Source organism: Pleurodeles waltl, chromosome 7 (genome assembly GCF_031143425.1).
Source record: "Pleurodeles waltl isolate 20211129_DDA chromosome 7, aPleWal1.hap1.20221129, whole genome shotgun sequence".
Classification (NCBI taxonomy): domain Eukaryota; kingdom Metazoa; phylum Chordata; class Amphibia; order Caudata; family Salamandridae; genus Pleurodeles; species Pleurodeles waltl.
In genome coordinates this window covers 968,928,339-968,949,602 of record NC_090446.1, presented here as the reverse complement: position 1 = coordinate 968,949,602, position 21,264 = coordinate 968,928,339, and the positions used below count along the sequence as shown (strand labels likewise).

General features: G+C 43.1%; 1 protein-coding gene across 2 annotated transcripts in view; it reads right to left on the bottom strand.

Moving 5' to 3' along the window:
* RNF213 (ring finger protein 213) overlaps positions 1-21,264 on the bottom strand; it is a 1,978,231-nt gene that overhangs the window by 553,862 nt on the left and 1,403,105 nt on the right. For both annotated transcript variants that reach the window (XM_069199724.1, XM_069199725.1), the window contains 3 exons: positions 19,069-19,187; positions 7,865-7,993; positions 1,499-1,809 (listed from right to left, as the gene is read on the bottom strand). In XM_069199724.1, coding sequence (XP_069055825.1) covers positions 1,499-1,809; positions 7,865-7,993; positions 19,069-19,187 — 559 coding nt within the window. The remainder of the gene's footprint in view (positions 1-1,498; positions 1,810-7,864; positions 7,994-19,068; positions 19,188-21,264) is intronic.

The window sequence follows — 21,264 nt, the reverse complement described above, 5'->3', positions numbered from 1 at the left end:
CCACATTTTTCTGTTTTATCAAAATAAACGTACTGCTTTTTTTTTTACACTCTTACAGATCAGACCTTGCACGTAAATACGCCTACAAACTTCGACTGATATAGACCCAGACATACACATTGACTGTTCATTATCCACTAGTCCATGTGCCATAATACCAGCCTGCACTAGACTGCTCTTTTGCATGATGGCTCCTTCAGATAGCGGTTGCCCCCAATAAGTCCCTAAATTGACATTTTTTCCATATCACAAAAGCGGTTTCCAAACTTTTCAGGGCATCATCAAATAATAATTATGCTCTATATGATCATTCAGATGTGCCAAAATGTCATCCTGAAAAAATGACACCCTCTCGGTTTTGCATATCTTTAAAGGTAGCTTGAGTCAACCACTGAAAAACAGCAGAAAGAGTGTGACGATCTACTGAAATACAAGTGTTAAAGTGCTTCAAAAACGCAGACCACATATAACTGTGAGGGCAAACTCCTCACATTCTCCCAATCTTTAAAAATATATTAGGTTATATTTTGTACAGAATTCCTATCCATCCACATTATTTCTTCCACTTCCCCTGCTCCTCCAGGCTCTGCTTGATCATCTTGCACATGAGCATATTTCATTGATCATAAATCCTTCCTACTAACATGCAAGTCTTTTGGACCGTGGTTTGGAGTGAGGAGATTGCCCTCTTTATTTGCCTCGAGGCTGACTGTAAAGAAGTAGTACTAAATAGTTCCCCCATTTATGTCTGGAGTATGTGCCCGTATGACCTATATTTGGGAAATGGGTCAGTTTGTGGAATCTCCATCATCAGAGGAAAATGTAGTTTGCCCACCAGAGGTGCAGTATGAAATTCTGCTGTTTTCTGGAAGAACCACATCATCCTCTAAATCAGGCCCTTGTCAAACTATATTAAGAAAACAGAAATGTCTAAGAAAATAGAACTGATTGCCACATAAATGTTGTCTGATTTGACAATATTGTGCTGCATGATTCCTCCATCTATGCTACAGAATTGTGCATTGCAGTGCCACCTAGATCTAAGAGTCACTACTTACAACACACATTCACTGCATTCCCTACTGAAGTAGAAGGGGATAAAAAATAAACCGATAACATGTTAAATAAATTCTGCATGAAAAAAATGACAGCCGTCCATGCATTAAGTATTTAAGACACTTGCAGCCATCACTGTGACGTCTCTGACTGCTAAAAGTAGTTGAAAATAATGATATCAAAAAGGGTATTTATATGACCATTGCCCACCAAAATAACAGATTACATGTATTGGAAAGATGAAAGACTATCTCATTCTAGAATACCACAAATATAACTGCTTCACACTCTGGCTGACCCTTATACTATAAGTATGTCTAGCACGTATTGCAATTCTCAGAAAAAAGGGCTCAAAACCAAAACCTTTAGACAAGCCCAAAGTCTTCACTGAGAGAAATGAAACTTATACATTCCACAAATATTTAATGTGGTTGGGACTTACATCTTTTGGAGTTTCAGGTCCTGCAGGGTCAGATGCTTGCATCTCCTGCTGAGGCCCTTCACTAGCCTCCATGTCTGCAGCTGCCTCTTCGTCTGCATTCTCTTTCATTTCTGCTCCTTCCCCTATTTCACTCGAAAACACGATCTCCATTCTAGCCGGGTCTTCCATCCCAGTTCTCTTTGTGCTCCTTTCTGCCTTAGCCTCTTCCTCATTCTCACTTTCCATTTCAATTTCAGCATCGTCCTCACATTCCATCAGTATATCTTCCTCGACCCCTTCGCTGGTCTCTATCTTTGAATCTGCACTAATGGCTGAAACAAAACAAATTCAACTGATGTCTTAATCATGCACTAGAAATCATCAGCGGTGAAGGGTAGCAAGAGTGATCACTAAAAAAATGGCATTCCTTCTGTTTAATGAACCAGGTCTCTTGGTCTTTGTGTGAATAAGGTCAGAGAACATAACCAAAATAAACGTGGAAGAAAAGCACGGAACAAAAAAACATTAAGCATAGAGGCAGAATGAGTAAATTCAGAAAAATAAACAATGGAAGCTCAAGGGAAACAAAAAGAACAAGAAATCAAGAGAGAATGTGAGTAATTGTAGTATTTTAACTTCTGAGATCATATACATACACATTGGAGGGCTAGAAAGTTCTCAGAAAAAAGTTGTCAGATTACTCCCTCATTTGAGCTTCTTGGTTATTCCACCGCAATTAAGGAAAACTAGATATCGGCACCTGCTGCACCTTACCGGATAGAAAATTCCAAATTATGAACTAGGGTCGGAAAGTAAACTCATCCAAACAGAAAGCTAGCATTCCTTCTGTGAGGGGATGCAATACCCGAGTGGGCATTTTCATCATCCTACACGAGGAAACAATGTGCAAACCCTTCAAATTGGAATACAGCGAAGAGTTATTGTTGCCAAAATGCACTGTGACAAATTAAAGCAATTTTGTAGATCAAGAACCAATTTGCTTTGATTCAGTTGCCCTAATATTATGCTCTGTTTCATGAGGACACCACACCTTGTTTTGCAAGCTCCAGTAAGACAATGTACACTACTCTGTAGCTTGTTAAATAGAAGACCCAGAGTTGTTGCATATATGGCTTTGAAAAACCACCTTCAATGCAGCCTTCCTAAGAAAAAGATAAGAGAAATTACCTCTGATCAAGAGATACAAAGACGACCAGGATATCACAAATCACCCTTTGGTTACCAACACAGTATTAAAACCCTTTGATTTCTAAAATGGGCCAGCAAAGTCTAAAGCTATCTGATCTATGTCACTTTCAAACTTAAGGTGATAAATGGGCATGACAATTATTCTGATGAACAAGTTACTACCTTCGGTAATGCCTTATCTGGTAGAGACAATATCAAAAAGTTGCAGATTCCTTACCTTTGAATTTCCCCCAGGCATCAGACTAGATCCCCTGTGCTCTGTTAGGTGGCGTCGATCAGCTATGTGTCAGTCGTTATCCGTACCAGACATGTCGTCGCATGTCCTATATAGGTGCCTCCCAAGCGCGCTGACATCAGTTTCTTGTCACGACTTTCAGCGCCAGAAGTGCAGAGCGATGTAGAACACTAAATGCTGGTGCATCAAAACTAAGGCTATGGAAGGGGGGTTCCTGCCCCTAGAAATCAGTTCGCAGAGCAGGGAGGATGGCTGGGTTGCTAAGGAATCTGCAACTAGATACTGTCTTTACTAGATAAGGCATTACCGAATGTAAGTAGCTTGTTCATCTGATAGAGACTTCTAGTTGCAGATTCCCTACCTTAGAATAGATACCCAAGCAATACCATCCCTAGAGGTGGGTCTGCAAACCAAGATCATACTAGGAAGTTTTGCAGGACCGAATGGGCTAAGTACCCGTCTCTTCGGACCTGACTTTCCAGGCAAGAGTTTTTAGTAAACGTGTGCAAGGACGCCCATGTTGCCGCATGACAGATGTCAAGGGCAGGAACTCCATGTGCTACAACAGTGGTCACAGCTGTAGCTTGGGTAGAATGAGCATGTAATCCTTCAGGAGGCTGCTTTTTGTCCAGAGCATAGAAAACCGTAATGCAGAGTACAATCCAACAGAAGCTGGTCTGCTTCTGCACTGCCCGACCTTTCTTCGCACTCCTGTAACCGATAAAGAGTTGATCATCCACCCGGAACTCTTTAGTACTATCAGGGTAGAACATTAATTCTCTTTTTGGGTCCAAGCGGTGGAGTCTTTCCTCTTCCTTGGAAGGATGTGGGGGTGTGCAAAAAGTAGGTAAGATGACAGACTGGTCTGCATGAAAGGGTGTAACCACTTTTGGTAGAAATGAAGCCCTAGTGCTTTGTCAGGGTAGATGGAAAGGTAGGGTAGCTTAGATGACAATGCATGCAGCTCACTGTAATTGGTCACAAACAAGCTATTTTTAAAGTGAGGAACATGAAAGGACAATTGTGGAGTGGCTAAAAAGGAGTGCACATCAGAAATGTCAAAACGAGATTCATATCCTACTGGGGCATAATGAATAGGGATGGAGTAAACATATGAGTAAGGCCTTTAAGGAACCTATGTACAATAAGAGATTTGAACAACAAGGTTGATCAGGCGACCTAATGAGGAACCCTCCCCTCTTGCTGCAACAGAAGATCCTTCCAAAGGGGCAGTCTGATCGGAGGATCAATGGACATGCTCAACAGCTCCGGATACCAAACTCTCCATGCCAAGTCCGGAACCACATGGATTACTTGGGCCCAGTCATTCTTGATCTTCTTGAGAACTATGGGCAGAGGTCATATGGGCATAAAGGCATAAAGGAGGTCTGAATTCCACTCAAGACAAAAAGCGTCTCAGAGTGATTGCTCTGCTTTGGGAACTCCAATGAGCAAAACTGCTGACATTGCCTGTTCTCTGCGGAGGCTAACAGATCTAACCAAGGCTCTCCCCACTGCTTAAAGAGAATTTGCACCACCTCTGGATGGAGACACCATTTGTGATCCGGTGGACATTTTCATCTGAGTTTGTCAACTCTAGCGTTCAGAGAGCCTGCCAGATGTTGAACCACCAGGGATATGCCTTGTTGTTCCAGCCACGTCCAGAGATGCAGAGCCTCTTGACAAAAGGTCCACGGCCCCACCCCACCCTGCTTGTTGTAATACCTCATGGGGGTGGTGTTGCCCATGAACACCTCCACCATCTTCCCCTTGACAGAGGGTAAGAAATGCCTTCAATGCTAACAGGAGCAAGCAATGTTCCAGCAGACTGATGTGGAGTCGCTAACTCTCTCAGACAGCTGCTCTATCCCAGGAGTGACATATCTGTCACTACTCTCAGATCTGGTTGGGGACCGGAGAGGGGCGAGGGAGCTTCTCCTGACCCAACTACAGTTCGTGACCCACCATTGCAGATGGTGTACAGTTCCCCCTGAGATCTGGACCTTGTCAGAGAGATTACCCTGATGCTACGTCCACTGGAACTTCAGGTCCCAACTCAGAGCCTGCATATGCCACCAGGCATGAGTCACTAGCAGGACGCAGGAGGCCATGAGACTCAGCAGCCTCAGAGTCATTCTCACCAAAATCCAGTTTAGAGGCTGAAACATCTGTATCACAGTCTGAATATCTTGGACTCTCGGCTCGGAAGGATACGCTTTAAACTGCTCTGTGTCCAGTAGAGCTCAGATGAAAGGGAGCGTCTGAGAGGGAGTCAGGTGTGACTTTGGCATGTTTATAGAGAATCCCAGCGAATGCTGGAGGTCCCCAGTAGTCTGTAGGTGGGAGAAAGCAGCCAGTCCTCGAGACAGGGGAAGACTGAAACCTCTGAACTCAGATGAGCTGTGACCACTGCCATCACCCTTGTGAACTGCCGAGGGGGGCTGGTATGGCCAAAGTGGAGCACAGTGAAATGAATTGTTCGTGGCCTACCATAAACTGCAGGTAATGTCTGTGGGCAGGCAGGATGGGAATATGGAAATAAGCAACCTACAAGTCCAACGTTACCATCCAGTCTCCTGAGTACAGGGCAGATATAACAGGAGCCAGAGTGAGCATTTTGAACTCCTCCTTTTTGAGGAAGTGATTGAAGGACCAAAGGTCTGGGATAGGGCGGAGGCTCTTGTCCTTTTTGGGCACCAGAAAGTAGCAGGAATAACAACCACGACCAACTTCTGGCACAGGAACCCTCTTGATGACTCCCTTGGCCAAGAGAGCTGTAACTTACTTGCAGAGAAAGGATAAGTGATCCTCTGTCATCCGATTGTAGGATGGTGGCAGGGATGGAGGGATAGTCTCAATGGTGAGGAAGTAGCCCCTTCAGACTATCTGCATAACCCAACGGTCAGAAGTGATGGATTGCAAGCAGGGAGGTGATAGCGAATCCTGCCTCCAACTGGCCCTTGATGGGGAGAGAGACAAGGAAGGTTTAGAGGCATCTGCTCGGTGAGCAGGAAAGGGGTGGCCAGCTCGGAGGGCGGTGGGTGGAAATCAGTAGATCCCACACCCTTGGTCATACAGAGGCTGGGAAGCATGTGCAGCACAGTGGTCGGCCGGGAATGTCCGCAGGTGGCGACCCCTTCCGTTCCCATGAAAGCTAGACTGAGGGGGATGAGGGGCCACCCTGAGGCCCAAGTACCTGGCCGTAGCACGAGAATTCTTGAAGTGCTCGAGCACCGAGTCTGCCTTGTATCCGAAGGGACGTGTGCCAACAAAGGCCATGTCCATCAAAAAAGCCTGGACAACCCCTGAAAAGCCAGACATCCTCACCCAGGTGTGGCACCTCAGGGCCAAAGTCAATGAAACCTCTCTGCCTAGTGAGTCTGTCGTTGCACAGTACACAACAAATAGTGAACTTTGCTTCAGCTCTCCAATCTGCAACCACCTGAGAGAGCACAGCGTAGGCCTCCTTTGGGACCTGTGGCAGCACTTGCCCAACCGTACCCCATGGAGTATGTGAGTGACAGCTCAACAGCATGCAGTGTTCACGGCCTGTAACGCTAGGCTGGAGGAAGAACAAATCTTCCCAAAAACCTTTTGGATACCCTATCTGGGGATGCAGAAGGGATTGCGCCATGCAAAGTAGAGGCTTGGATGACCAAATTCTCAGGGGTGTGGTATTGCGTCAGAAAACTTGGGTACACTGGGGCAGGGCGATGGCAGCGGGTAATTGTCCTGTTCCCAGGAGTTTCTGTGCTGGGTTTGGACCATGAAACCAGTAGGACATCTGTAAGGGCTTCATTAACATTAAAAAGGGAGCATGGGTTCAGATGTGGAAGCTCCAGGCTGAAGCATCTCAGTTAGGAGGTTATTCCTGATTGTCACTGAAGCCAGCTTAAGGTCCAGGACCTTAGCTGCTCTCCTCACGACCACAGAGTAGGAAACACCCTCCTCCGTAGCCATGGTAAGGGAGAAAACATGCAAGTATATGGTGAAGTAGCCAGTCTGCTGGCTTCACTCAAGTCTGAACACCAGTCCAGAAGTTCTTCAGGGGGCGCTGGAATTCTAAAGGGTCCAGCAAACCCTCCCATTCATCCCCGTAACCTAGGCCATAAGAAAAAGTCTCAGGATCCAACTTAGGAGGCAAGGCTCCTGTCGGCATTGGTGTTGGACGACACCCACCTGGCTCTGTGTCAGAGTCGGCAATTACAACTGGGACCGCGCTACTCATAGGTGCGATGGTGCCGGGAACGTCAGTGCCGCTAGCAGCCCGGGGAAGGTCGAGGTGGTCTGACCGGCGTCCGTCCGGATCCAGGAATTGATCCATGGGTGCCCCTCTGCTTTGAGCCGCAGTTGCTAGCACAGTACCTGAAGGCTCCACGGGGCATGAAGGCGCTCCAGTGGGGTCAGGCTGCCCAAGAGTGGGGTCAGGCTGCCCAAGAATGGGGCCTATGGCCTCGTAAAACTCTGAGTTGAGCAAGGGTCGCTCCAGCCTTCCAGAAATTTGGGGAGGTGCAGAGTCGGCCCAGGCTCCTCGGAACGAGGCCTAGACGCCAACACTCTCTTGTGTCATTAGCCGAGGGACAAGGAGAAGTCGAGGAGTCCTTCAACTTCTTCTTGTGCCTTGACTTACCTAATTGCCATGAGGACTTGGAGTGGGACGATGAAGGGGGACTCAGCAACTAATCTCCAGACCTTCCATGTGACCGAGATCAAAGGTAAGGAAACTGCAACTAGAAGTCTCTAGCAGATGAAAGCTTTGATAGCTTGAAGCCTGGATATCGAAGATGACTACCTAATGAGTGCAGAAACAAATGAATTGCATAATTAGTCCCTTGCAGAGTGTGGAGGAAACATCAACTAAGGAAGGAGCAAGGCTCTGCACCTTGGCGGGATAGCGTTAACCGAATATGTTTTATGCGTTCCCAAAGCTGGTAAATACTTACTTTCAGATATATCAGTCTTCTTGTATGTGCGGAACAACTGGCTGATTTTAAGATGCTGTAGCTCAGTCACATCAGCAACCATGTCCTTTGATTTTCTCAGGTCATCAATGTGCACAGACTGCCACAAGCCTGCAAATCACAAACATTGAAACAAAATTCAATTAATAGATTATAGGAGATGTTTATTTTACATAAGAATTATGCACATTTGTAGAAGGTAACATTTCTTATTAACAGCATTGTGTCACAAGGCTGGGAGTAATGCATGCCTGCAGTACTAGGCTCTCAGCCCAGAAGCATATGTTAGAGATTTGTACATGTTTATAATTTTGTGTATTATTGATAATGGCAGAATGTCTTTTCACAGTTGAATACATATGCATGCAGTGACATAGTACTGTTGCTTTTGAAACAAATTCTCAATGATGTATAGAAGTGCCTTTTTTTATCTTTGTTAACTAGGCCTCCATTTAAGTTTATAAACAACACCTTGCCCAAAATGGAGGCCAGCCTTGCCATTCATGTCTTTCCCCCACACATCTCACTGCTGTCATTTCAGCAGCATGCAGTCAAGGAGATTATTTATTTCCACTGTCAATCCTGTTAACTCCAACGAACTTCCGCAGCTCAGTTATTAAAGTGCAGTTATTTCAAGGTATTCCACTAGATCTCTGTGCTCTATTAATTTATGTAACACCCTGTTGTTACTATGTCTAGTTTGAGTTTCTTCTAGCATCTCTAGACATCATTAACATAGATGGGGCAGAATAATTATTTATGCACTATAATAGTGTTCCGGTGTTAAGGCACTATGATTTTTAATTTTACTGTGCTCTGATTTGTTGATGGAAGGATACATTTGCTCACACAATAGTGATTATGCGGTTTGCGAATTTCATATGTGAAAATATTGTATAATAACCCTTGATTTTGTGGGATGCCAGCAGACTTTCATGTTCCACTAGAAATGCTGTCCTTTAAGTTTCTGATTATGCTGACCACTTGGGCCTTAAAATAATTTCGGATTTTGCATACCTCTGTATTACCCTTTTCATTGAAAGCCTTCATGGTATTGATTCTGTATCCCTTTACCTTTGAATTTTGTAATAAAAACCTTTAACTATTTCACTGATCGAGAACACAGTTGAGTGGGTCCTCCAATATGTAATCAATTGTTTTCCCTGATAGTTGATGCATTGGAAGGGGCTTTACTGTGGGACACACTGCCTTGAGGAATTGAGGTTTAACACTTTCTCTGATCCAGTAAAAGTGGGCAAACTGACTGACGTGAATTTGGGGGTGTTTAAACGTTTGGGTGCACTGGGCCCACACAAATACTAGAGGGTGTTGGAACTTGTTCCCAAGAAAGGGTCTGTGTTTACTGAGGCCTCTGTATGGCCAAAGAAAGCATTGGACTGGGAGCTTAATAAAGCTCTAAAAAGGGTAACCTTGAACTTGTAATGGAAATATCCCCCTCCAGATAAAAGGATATTATCATGCGTTTGTAAAAGGACAGGCCATAGCTGAAGCTCTAGTTTCGTTGATTTTGTGAAATATAGAAAGAGGCATGCATGTAAAACTCATCTGACCTATGCATTTAGATCTGCTGGTAACCAAATCACCAGTGCATGAATACTCTCAGAAGCCATGGGTAGCTAATACAAAACATATTAACATACAGGCAGGAAGTTCAATATTTCAAAAAAATAAATGGTAGTTGTGGTCAATGCCCATAGTGATCACATAGTGATAATATATACCTAAACAATACAACAATGTTCTGGAATAACTCTGGTGGTACTCTGAAGGGAATATATTGAAGCACATAAAGATGATGAGAGAGGGACATCATCTTGTAGAGTGCTGCTCTGCCCATCAAAGATAGTGGCAAAGTTCTCCAGTGTGCTACATTGTCATGGAGTCTCTCAATCTGTGGAAGTAGGTTCTTACTCACAAATTCTTGTGAGTCTCGGGTGATATACACCCCAAGATACAGAAAGCCCTCAGATACCAGTGACGTGGTGCATTGTGGGGCCTCCCAATACTGGAAAGATAAGGAATTTATACAAATTAATACTGTAGTCCGAGTGGTCCCCAAAAATGTTGAATATTTGTAGGACCCTGTCGATGGAGAGGGTAGGCTGTGTAAGATAGAGCCTCATGCCATCAGCGTACAATGAGATACGCTCTTTCCATTCTCCGCCAGCACTCACTCCCTGGATCAGGGGATCCTGACAACTCAGGAAGCAAGTGGCTGCAGTGCTAGTGTGAAGATCATAGGGGACAGAAGGCACCCTTGTCTCATTCTCCTCTGCAGGGCAAATGCACAAGATATTGCACCATTCACCTTTACCCTTGTCAAAGGGCTGTGGTATAGAAGTCTGACCCAGCTACAGAATTTCGACCCAAAGCCCAATCGGCTCAGGGTGGCAAAGACATAATTGAATTTGATGCTATTGAATGCCACTTTGGCGTCCAAGGCCATCAGTACCACCTCACCTGAACGGGAAGATCTTGTCATATGTAACAATCCAATCGGCACAGGTTGAGTCAGATGCTTCTGAGTGGGATAACGCCAGACTGATCAGGAGGGATCACTGAGGTAATGACTTTACGCTGCCTGAGTGCTATGGCCTTTGGCAGGACTTTGGCTTCTACATTTAACAAGGATATCGGCCTATAGGAGCTACAGTCTGTTGGTGGTTTACCTTTCTTATGTATAATGACTATAATGGTGGTTTGCTGATCCTCTGCAAGACAGCTCTACTCGCGTGCTACCTGGAACATGGCCAACATATGTTCGGTGACCCTGTCTGCCGCGCCTCTCTATAATTCTGTTGGTAGACTGTTAGGCCTTTCGGATTGGAGGTCTCGGATAGCCAGTGCAATCTCGGCTGCCACAACATCGGCCACCAAATCCTTCCTCTCCTCCCCAGTCAACTTTTGAAGGATGATATCTTTCAAAAACTCAGCACAGTCATCATCTGTCATAGTCTTTGTAGACTCATAAAGGACCTCATAATAGATGCAAAAGCATTAGCAAAGTCATTACCAGTAGTTTGGAGTATGCCATTATCATCAGTAACTCCAGGTACCCAGGAACGTTCTCTATCCCTCTTCTCGAGCCAGGCCAGTAGTTGATTAGCCTTAATTCCTACGTCGTATAACCGATGTTGTGTCGCTAGGGCATAGCACAAGTGCATTCTCCTCTGCCAAGGCATGCAAATCATATTTCTGGAGACGGAGTAGGTGACCGAGTGCCTCTGTGCCTTCCGTCAACATTGTGGCCTCTTTTGCCTTAATATAATTTTCGATGTCTGTGCAAAAAAGCATTTTTTCCTTCTTTTTACCCCCAATTAGGGCTTGCACTTGTCCCCATATGACTATTTTGAACACCTCCCATAGGACACTGGCAGAGGCGACAGTTCTTTTGTTCTCTTTAAAACACTGGTCTGACCCATCTCTTAGCTTTTCTCTAATCTGTTTATCCCTTAGGTCCCACTGGTTTAGTTTAGGGGTTAGGACATGGTTCCAGGTCAGGTCTCACAGATGAATCTCCACTGGGGAGTAATAAGAGATTTACTGCAGTTGTTGTGTTGCTGCTTGGAATCTGTCTGCACGGATATATTGGGAGAACACACAGTCTATACGGGGGAAACTATTGTGTGCTGCCGAAAAATGTGTATTGTTGTTGCTGTGGGTTATGGGTATGCCACAAGTCAGTCAAATCCATGGCCTCTTAATAGGGCCACTGTGGACCCCACTTTATCTCCTGGAGTGGCCCCTACTTGTTGTATCCTCCATGCTAAAAATTAAGCAGACTCATGAACAGCAATGGCACTCTAGACCTACATATTAACAACACAATCATGACCAGAAAAATGACCTAGTGCCTTCACACCTGGTTACCCTACCACCATATACATAGACGTCATGGTCTAACTCACCAACAGAATTCAAAATTCCTATTAATGGCTGCTAAATCTTCCCACACAACTGAGCACTGAAGATTGAGCTCTGCCACGTTAGCTCATATTGAGCCAATGTTGAGTCAAGTTCAGGGTCGTCCGCATTACCTGAACAGCACACAAGGGCAACAGACGAGAATTCCTTGAAATACTTCCTCAAGTGGCTTCTGGGATTAGTATTCACTTTGCCTACCTATGACACTATTCCTTAATGAAGAACAAGTACTAGCAAAATAAGTAATTTAACTTCCTGTGTGCATTCAACAGAAGAAAGACCATCAGTCATGGAAAGCCCTACAAAGGTGCTCCGCCACACCCTAGATAACTGCCAGCTAACACATACCTGAATTCTGACAATTTGATGTACCACAGATATTCAATTCTGCAAACACATAATCACTGAATCACTGAACACACACCTGTCTGTAAGATATCACAAACAAAACCTACACAACGGATACCCTGCTTCCAACCATATTCTCTTTACGCCCATCATCCCATCTATACTATTAAATTGCACCTTTACACATAAAGTCCAACCCCAAACAAGATCGACCACTGTGCTTATTAATGTGGAACCAATGAGACAATCAAACAGTAATGCACATCCAGTGCAGGGAGGGCGTTCTACCTGCACATTAGAACTACCCTGACATCCACAATTAGATCACCAATCTCTATTTTGGTCAGAATCCACCATAATAAAACACAACACCTTTTTCCCACTTGGGACAAAATGTAATATTTTGCAGACAGCCAGGGTTCTGATTACACAACTAACAATATAGGACAACATCTGTAGGATTAGTGAATATAGCCAACAATGCCTTCACCAAAATCTCATACATACCAATCAGTAAGTACAACTAAAACTCTTCTCACACTGTGACCAACAATCCAGTCAACTCAGCTTCACACATCATGGTGTTGGGCGGCTCAGTAGCAGAGCGCCTCACACCTCAGTTCTCTCGTGAAATAACCAAGGGTCAGAAATTACTATCAAGAAAGCCACCAAAGGGGATCTTATCCTGTTGTTGCTGCTAACTGAGGGAACTGCTACAACTGGTGGGGAATTTTAAAAAGTGTTTTTAAGGTGAACATTTGAATACTTATGATCGCACTGTTGCACATTGTTGGAGGCGTGGAGTTGACATTTTTGTTTGCGCTCCAGCATTTTTTTGGGCTGACACCATAAAATGTGGACAGATGTGCAGACACGCAGTCGAGGTGCACAGCAGGCGCACCAAAGGTAAGCCCATCTGCACCCGTCCATGTCTGAACAGGTCCAGGGGCCAAGATCCCTGTTCCCCCACAGGTAAGCAATCAAATCTATTCTCCTCTCCAATTGCTGGCGCTACGAGGTAATACCAATGATGGCTGTGGCCATTCCATTCACCTAAGTAATGGTGACACCTCATGCGAACAGTGTCCCTTTCCTCAATGATTTACCCCAAGAAATACACCAATGAGAAAGGTAAACTGCATATGTTCCTAATTAATTCCAGATCACTGCCACGCCACAAGTTAGAGCTCTTCACCCTTATTGAGGAGAAAATACCAGATGCGATGTTCCTAACAGAGACCTGGCTCCATGCTGATTCAGGGCCAGACCTTGTGAAAGCCCTGCCTCCAGGATGCTATATCCTGCGGAAAGATTGCAAGAATAATAAGGGTGGAGGGACAGCGATTATATTCAAGGAAGAATACAGATGTATCGAACCCACAATCATCCCTGACTGTGAAAGTTTGACCTTTGCAATCACTTTTTCACCTACACCTCTACCTTCTCCGGGATGTTGTTAGATAGACCACCTGTCTCTAGTGTTAATTTTATCCACTCACTACCTGAAATAACTGCAAACCTAGCTAGCACCAGAGCGAATTTCTCCATTCTAGGTGATTTTAACCTTCACCTGGAACAGCCAGCAAACACTCCAGTCACAGGCCTTCTACAGAATTTACTTGCCATATAATTATCACAAAGGGTGACAGGACCTGCTCACGACAAAGGCCATCTTTTAGGTCCCATCTTTTTAGATGACAATATGCTAAAAGATATAAAACCTCTCCCGGTCACTTGGTGTGATTAAGTTATTTCCCTTGAAACTTATACTAGTCAAGCGAAAGACAAATCCGCGCCATGATAAACTTCCAATCGCGGAAAGCTTAAACAAGCATGTAAAAGAACAGAAAGAATCTGGAGAAGAGATTATAGAGAGATAACCAAGCAGAAATACCGGGATACTTTCAGAGTCTACCACATGAAGATTAAAAAAAAGTACAAGCTGTATCCTTTGAGGGAAAAATCAACTGTATTGCCAATTCTTCATGCAAGATGTTCCGAACAGTAAAAAAAAACCTTCATGAACCTTCTTCAATGGACGCCACTTTGAAACCCTCATCCTCACAGTGTAACTAACTGGCAGATTCTTTCTTGAAAAAATTCAGAACATCTATAATACGTTCTATCATTCCTTTGAAACTGCCAATAATAGATCCAAGGATGCCCTGCCAGGCACAAATCCATGCTTGTTGAATGTGATTCCGTCCATGACACTGGACAGTCTCACAAATATCAAGAGTAAAATAAAGTCTGGCTCTCCCGAGGATCCGGTTCCCCCACCTATCCTAGCCAGAGTAACAGCTAAGATACTCCCCACTCCGCTAGAAATGGTGAATCGCTTCCTAACTGTGGGCTGTGTACCTAAGGCATGGAAACATGCAATGGTCAAAGCCCTGCTAAAAAAAGCCCAATCTGGACCCTCTTGACTTGGGAAATTATCATCCAATCTCCCTTCTTCTGGGGATAAGTAAAACTCTAGAAAAACATGTGAATCTTATGCTGTCAGAGTTTCTGGAAAATCATGATATTTCACACCCCACCCAAATAGGATTTCACCCTTATCACTGCACACAGACAGGTCTTCTGGGTGTCGAAGAAGAAGCCAAAAGGCTATTAGATCAGGGAGGATCGGCAACAATCATCCTTCTTGATCTAGGCTCAGTTTTTGACACCATAAACCAGGGCGTTCTTATGGATTGATTACAGAGTGCAGAAATCTCTGGTTCTGACCTTACCTGGCTGAAGTCCTTGCTGAGAATAGGACCTTTCAAGTCTTTGATGGAGGCTGTACTTCAGAAATGCTTCCCCTAAAATGTGGAGTTCCACAGGGCTCCTTGGTGTGTCCAATGCTTTTTAATGTGTACATAAGGCCACTTGTTGATATCACCCTTTCCCATGGTATCTCATTAGTCTGCTACGCCAACAATACGCAACTTGTCTTCTCTCTCAATTCGAATCAAGACTCCCCCTGCCCCTCACTGGGCCCCTGCTTAGAGAAGGTGGCCAAATGGATGGATTGCTCCTGTCTCAAACTAAATGGAGACAAGATGGAGCTTATGATCCTAGGCAACGACTTTTACTCAGTTTTGAACCTGGGTTGGCCAAGCTGCTTGGGGAACTGTCCTTCCCCAAAAACATCCGTAAAGAGCCTTGGATTTGCCTTCCAATTCGACTCCCAGGCAATAAAGTTTGCAGCTACCTGCTATGACATGCTGAAAATGCTTCAGAAACGTCTCCCTCTTCTTCCTTCTACGTCGAAAATGCTGGTAGTCCAAGCACTCATTCATGCTTGCCATGACTTTACTTGTGAGCCTCCAAGGCCTCCAATCCTTTTTGAGACGCCAGAAACTACCAAGTTTACTATCAATCCCTTTCTAAGCTATACCACAAATTTGACAGAATGAATAAGAAAATAAGATGAACTGATAAAAGTACGTGCGGTTTTGCTAAAATGTAACGAGGCTAGGTATTTAGTAATCTGGCTACAGTGATGTCCTCACAATCAGGCTGCCTACTAAGAAGCGAACAAAAGAAAAAGGAGGCAGCAGGCACTTCTATAAAGAACGCTATATCACCTGCATTAACCAAACCAGGTACATTGTCTTCGGTCTTGTACAGCTCTCTGCTGCTTTCTGGCTATAGAAGTACCACATACATACATACACTATTGGTTTGATGTCTGTGTGTTCAAGTCCTTTGCTAGTAGTCAGGAGCATTCCATAATATTTTAAAAGTAGACTAATTTTCAAGGGTGTTAAATATTGTACATTGTTAATATGTATTCAGACCAGTGATTTGTAGTTAGCTGTGGTTTGATTTAAGGACATTGTAAGATAACCTAATTTATGGCAGGAGCTGTTCACTGAAACTGTATCTGTGTTCTGTGTTTTTCTGCATTAATCGAGGTTGATGTGCAGGAGGTGTTTTTGTAAAACACGTTTTGCTACACAGATATTTGGTAGTTCCTGTTGTGTTTTTTTTAAATAAATGCTTATATGTCTTAAGTTGAGTATTGAGGGACCTAGGCCGCAGGGAAACAAGATGGCTGCAACTCTGTAAACTCTTTCACTCCACACTTCATCCAAACACACATGATATTTGTAAATCTCTTCCAGTTCCACACACACACAACAACTTAAGTGGAAAATTGCAGAGTTTGGTTTGGAGGACTTCACTAGTGGTCTAATGCACATCATCCTACTCTCGATTGTGATGGACATAAACAAAGATAATAGAAGGCAGTAATGTGTGCTCTGTGTTTTGGTCCTTTATACACAATTCCGGTGAACCTTGCTTTGCAACGCTCGCGGTGATGAGCAGAATAAGACAACAAGACATAGCCTGCTGTGTGAGACAGATGAACCATAGATACCTTTGCATGCTTTTGCTGCAATACCAGGAGACGGAGAAAAGAAGTGCAAGCCAGAGATAAGCGAGGAGGGGACAGGGAGGTTAACAAAATGGGCAAAGCACCTTCAATCTTCTCCCCAGAGATCACAAGGATGAGGATGAGGATGAGGATGAGGGCATGTCTTTCAGCAGTGGTTTAAAGAAAATGTGATTTGTTTATCTTTTCTGACCCAACAGCAATGTGGTGACAGTTGTGTGATAGTAAGCCTATCAAGCCTAATGTAACGTCAGGATGAACCTGTTGTTGAAGGGCATAAACATAAGCCAAGCAGAGAGAAATGTTTCTTAAAAATAACCATTTTGTCTGTGTCTAACAATATGGGGAATAAAAGTAAATGCATGGCAACAAGCCTCGAGGACAGAGGACGGTGCTGATAGCAGTTGAGTCCCACTCAATGGTACTTTGACCAGGATGAGAGAACTTAAATGATATACACATTGAGGAGCCCTATGAAGAAGGATCTTATTCTAAGAGCAGCTGCTAAAATGAGGACAATGTTCTAAGGAGCAAAATGAATGCATTCTTGGCACTTTTCACTGATACAGAGTAAGAGAGCGAAACTAATCAAAACATAAGAAAACTCTGCTGTCACTCAGGCAGTCAGACAGACTATTGAAGTGTTTAGGACAAACATACCTATTTGCACATGTGGGTACTATGCAGATCTTTCATCAAAGATTTACGAGTAATGGGACCTTGGAGCAGTGAAAACGAATGCACATGGGATGGAGAACATAATCGTTTGTCTATTCCTGTTTCTCTCCTTTAACACATTATTTCCCCGCTATAGTTTATTTGTAAGATATGACAGGTAGCCTCCTCTTTGTGCTATAGTGGAGTAGTTGTACAAAACGTTAAAACGTGAGTGATTACCTGATGAACACCTCGTACATTTAGCGTCTTCATTTCAACCAATGCAATTCAACAACCCCTATCTTCGTGGTTGGTAGCACATGATGACCACTAGACTGAACATCAGGACTGAGATGTTACAATAACTCACCAATTAACTGCTATCAATTGGGGCTTTCTATGCTTGAGCTTCAAGTGTTTCCAAGTTCAACAGGGTTTTCTATGGTGCAGCCTGTATTTATGTTTGTTTATAATAACAGACTGATTCAAGTGCAGATTATTGTGCTTTAGTATGGAGGTTAAACGAGACACAGAAAAAGAAGTAAAATTGGACAAAATATTAGTTGAAGCATACTTTCTTTAGAAATTGTGTATTAGTTCGCCGGTGAAATATTTTTTCTTAATACTTCAACTAATATCAGGCAATAATTAGGAGCTACACTAACATGTCTTTCTTAAAATGAGTTTCGTTAACAAAAAAAAAGCATATTAACTAGAGTGAAGAAAGGGCTTGAAAGTTTTTTCCACCCATAATAGAGCATAATTAAAAACAATTGAGAAAAACAAATATTAAATAATTATTGTTTGAGAATAACTCACTTTGGAAATTAAATTGCACGTTGCCCTAAAATAATACAGTAGGTGCTGCTCTTATTATCTAGATTAGCTGTATTCATTGTATTGATTTTGCAAACAAGAAAGACTGAGTCCGCCTCGTGATATGCTGGTATACACAGATGTGCCACGCAAGAGATGATCTCTGCAGTTTCTTGCTGTGTAGTAAGGTGCCTGAATTGTAATCAGTATAAAACAGTCTGCATTTCGTGTTAATTAATAAGTTATTGTTTACAATGCCCTAGAGCACTGTAGCAGCTTTCAGCCACTTTCCCCCACAAGTGGGGGTGTATCAGTGATGCACCTGTTATGTGCCAAGGGACCACCTGTTTCGGCCATACCACAAACTTCCATTGTAAAGGAGTGGGCCTCTTATAGGTGCCACAGAAAATTATCTACTACAGGGCTACCTCATATCACATCCCGGCATCTTCAATCTTATCTCAACCTGATCCCACATAGTAAGCTGATCCAACTGCAGTAAAGTATATAACAGATACTTTGCCTGAAATAAAAATCCCTTCCCTGTAAAATAGTCTAAATCTTGTTGTACAAAAAGAAATATAAAAAGCACATCACCGGGTAACACTGATGAGTGTGTTTTCTCCTCGGCACCAAAAGAGGTCTCATTCAGGTCTTATGGGGATGAATAATAAAAATAAGTATGTGGAAGTTCCATCTGAAGGCGGAACAGATTTTTGTGGTATTACAGAGCAGTCCCCGCATGAAATCAGTTATGGAGACTCAGTCTTGAAGTCAGCAGGCAGGAGTTCGCGCCACACCAATTTGCTTATTTTATGGCAGCTTCACCCCCTGAGCCCAGGGATTAATCAGTATAACACATAAAAAACCTTTCTTCTGTAAAGGTTCTCTTGTCACACTGACAGCGCTGGGCAATAGACTTCAAAGCTCAGTCCCAGCATCCCGCACAGTACAATTTAAACTCTATAGTAATAAACAAAGAAATATGTGTACTACTCTTTGGTCTACAAACCGTAGCTTAACATTTCCCTACCTCCATGAAATCCCACGTAAGAGACTTCCCCTTCCATTCTGGATAACTTTGTGATGAAATACACAAACACATTTGTCTCTGGTACTCTAGCCTTGTTGATCTCATTCACAGCAGAGTACCTAAAAAAAAGAATATCACCAATATGAAGTGGCACTCTTTAGTAGCATCCAAATTAAAGTGTGTTCAGTGGTAACATACAATACAGCAAAATATATCAAATAATAGGTCAGAAAATACATACCATCTTTCAAACTGCATCAGAAATAACATCAATATCACCTGCTTACTTTTTCACATAAACGAAACATTAAGGTAAAGGGTAAACAAACTCAGGAAAGTGGGAGAAGAAACAAAGGACCACAGATAGTGTTTTGCATGTTAGATAGTACTGTACTTATTTTGAAGGTTTTATCAAATGTAATGGACTTGCAGAGTCCCCACAACTGCTTTCCTACAATAACCAGGTCCTGTGACAGTCTCATTGTTTGGGTGGAAGCTGAAGGCTATAAGCGGACATATGATCACATACACCTAAGAATGAAGTACAAACGGTGAACAGGTTTATCCCATGCATTTTTTAGGTAGCAAGCATTCAGTATTTTTTCCAGACATAAAGTGGTCTTACTCACACATCCAGACTTTCTTCCAAAATTAAATTCAGTCTCTATCCAAGTTAAGATAACCATCCTACCTGTGTCAGTTTTTCCCAACCCAGCGCCTTCACATAGCACTTTTTGAGATGCTGGATTTTAAAAGGGTGTTAAGTTCTACTTTGTTCCAATTGGGCAGTTGTAAAGCGGTATGTTCACCTTACCAAAGTACCTCCTGGTGCTAGTGAGACAACATGAGGAGAGTAGGCCACACAGATTCTCTTTTCATGTGCCTCCGGAAACTGGGGCCCCAGGACAAGCAGAAGGAATTCCATAAGGAAGCCCCCTGAAGGGAAGGAAAAGCAACTCTTGTCCCATCAGGAATAATTCGAATTTAGGTACAGTGAAAAGAACTTGAGCTGTGGGTGAAGAGTTACTGAGGGCTTTTAATATTTTCACCCAAAAAGAGGGGTGACAAGTGATAAAAGTAATGAATGCAGATTTGAATGCTGTAAGTTTTGCCATTGGGATTTAGTGCAGATTACTCAGTCTGCTAAAAACAAGGTCAAATAACACCAAGCCCACACTTTTAGTGTTGTCCTGCATATGGTGAATTCTGTAAGGACTTTGACAAGAAGATCTAAATATGGTGATGTGCAAAACAATGTATACCCTCTTAAGATTCTACTGTTTTACAAATATATATATATATCTACACACACACCTCACGTTCATTTACAGGGAGTGCAGAATTATTAGGCAAGTTGTATTTTTGAGGATTAATTTGATTATTGAACAACAACCATGTTCTCAATGAACCCAAAAAACTCATTAATATCAAAGCTGAATATTTTTGGAAGTAGTTTTTAGTTTGTTTTTAGTTTTAGCTATGTTAGGGGGATATCTGTGTGTGCAGGTGACTATTACTGTGCATAATTATTAGGCAACTTAACAAAAAAAAATATATACCCATTTCAATTATTTATTATTACCAGTGAAACCAATATAACATCTCAACATTCACAAATATACATTTCTGACATTCAAAAACAAAACAAAAACAAATCAGTGACCAATATAGCCACCTTTCTTTGCAAGGACACTCAAAAGCCTGCCATCCATGGATTCTGTCAGTGTTTTGATCTGTTCACCATCAACATTGCGTGCAGCAGCAACCACAGCCTCCCAGACACTGTTCAGAGAAGTGTACTGTTTTCCCTCCTTGTAAATCTCACATTTGATGATGGACCACAGGTTCTCAATGGGGTTCAGATCAGGTGAACAAGGAGGCCATGTCATTAGATTTCCTTCTTTTATACCCTTTCTTGCCAGCCACGCTGTGGAGTACTTGGACGTGTGTGATGGAGCATTGTCCTGCATGAAAATCATGTTTTTCTTGAAGGATGCAGACTTCTTCCTGTACCACTGCTTGAAGAAGGTGTCTTCCAGGAACTGGCAGTAGGACTGGGAGTTGAGCTTGACTCCATCCTCAACCCGAAAAGGCCCCACAAGCTCATCTTTGATGATACCAGCCCAAACCAGTACTCCACCTCCACCTTGCTGGCGTCTGAGTCGGACTGGAGCTCTCTGCCCTTTACCAATCCAG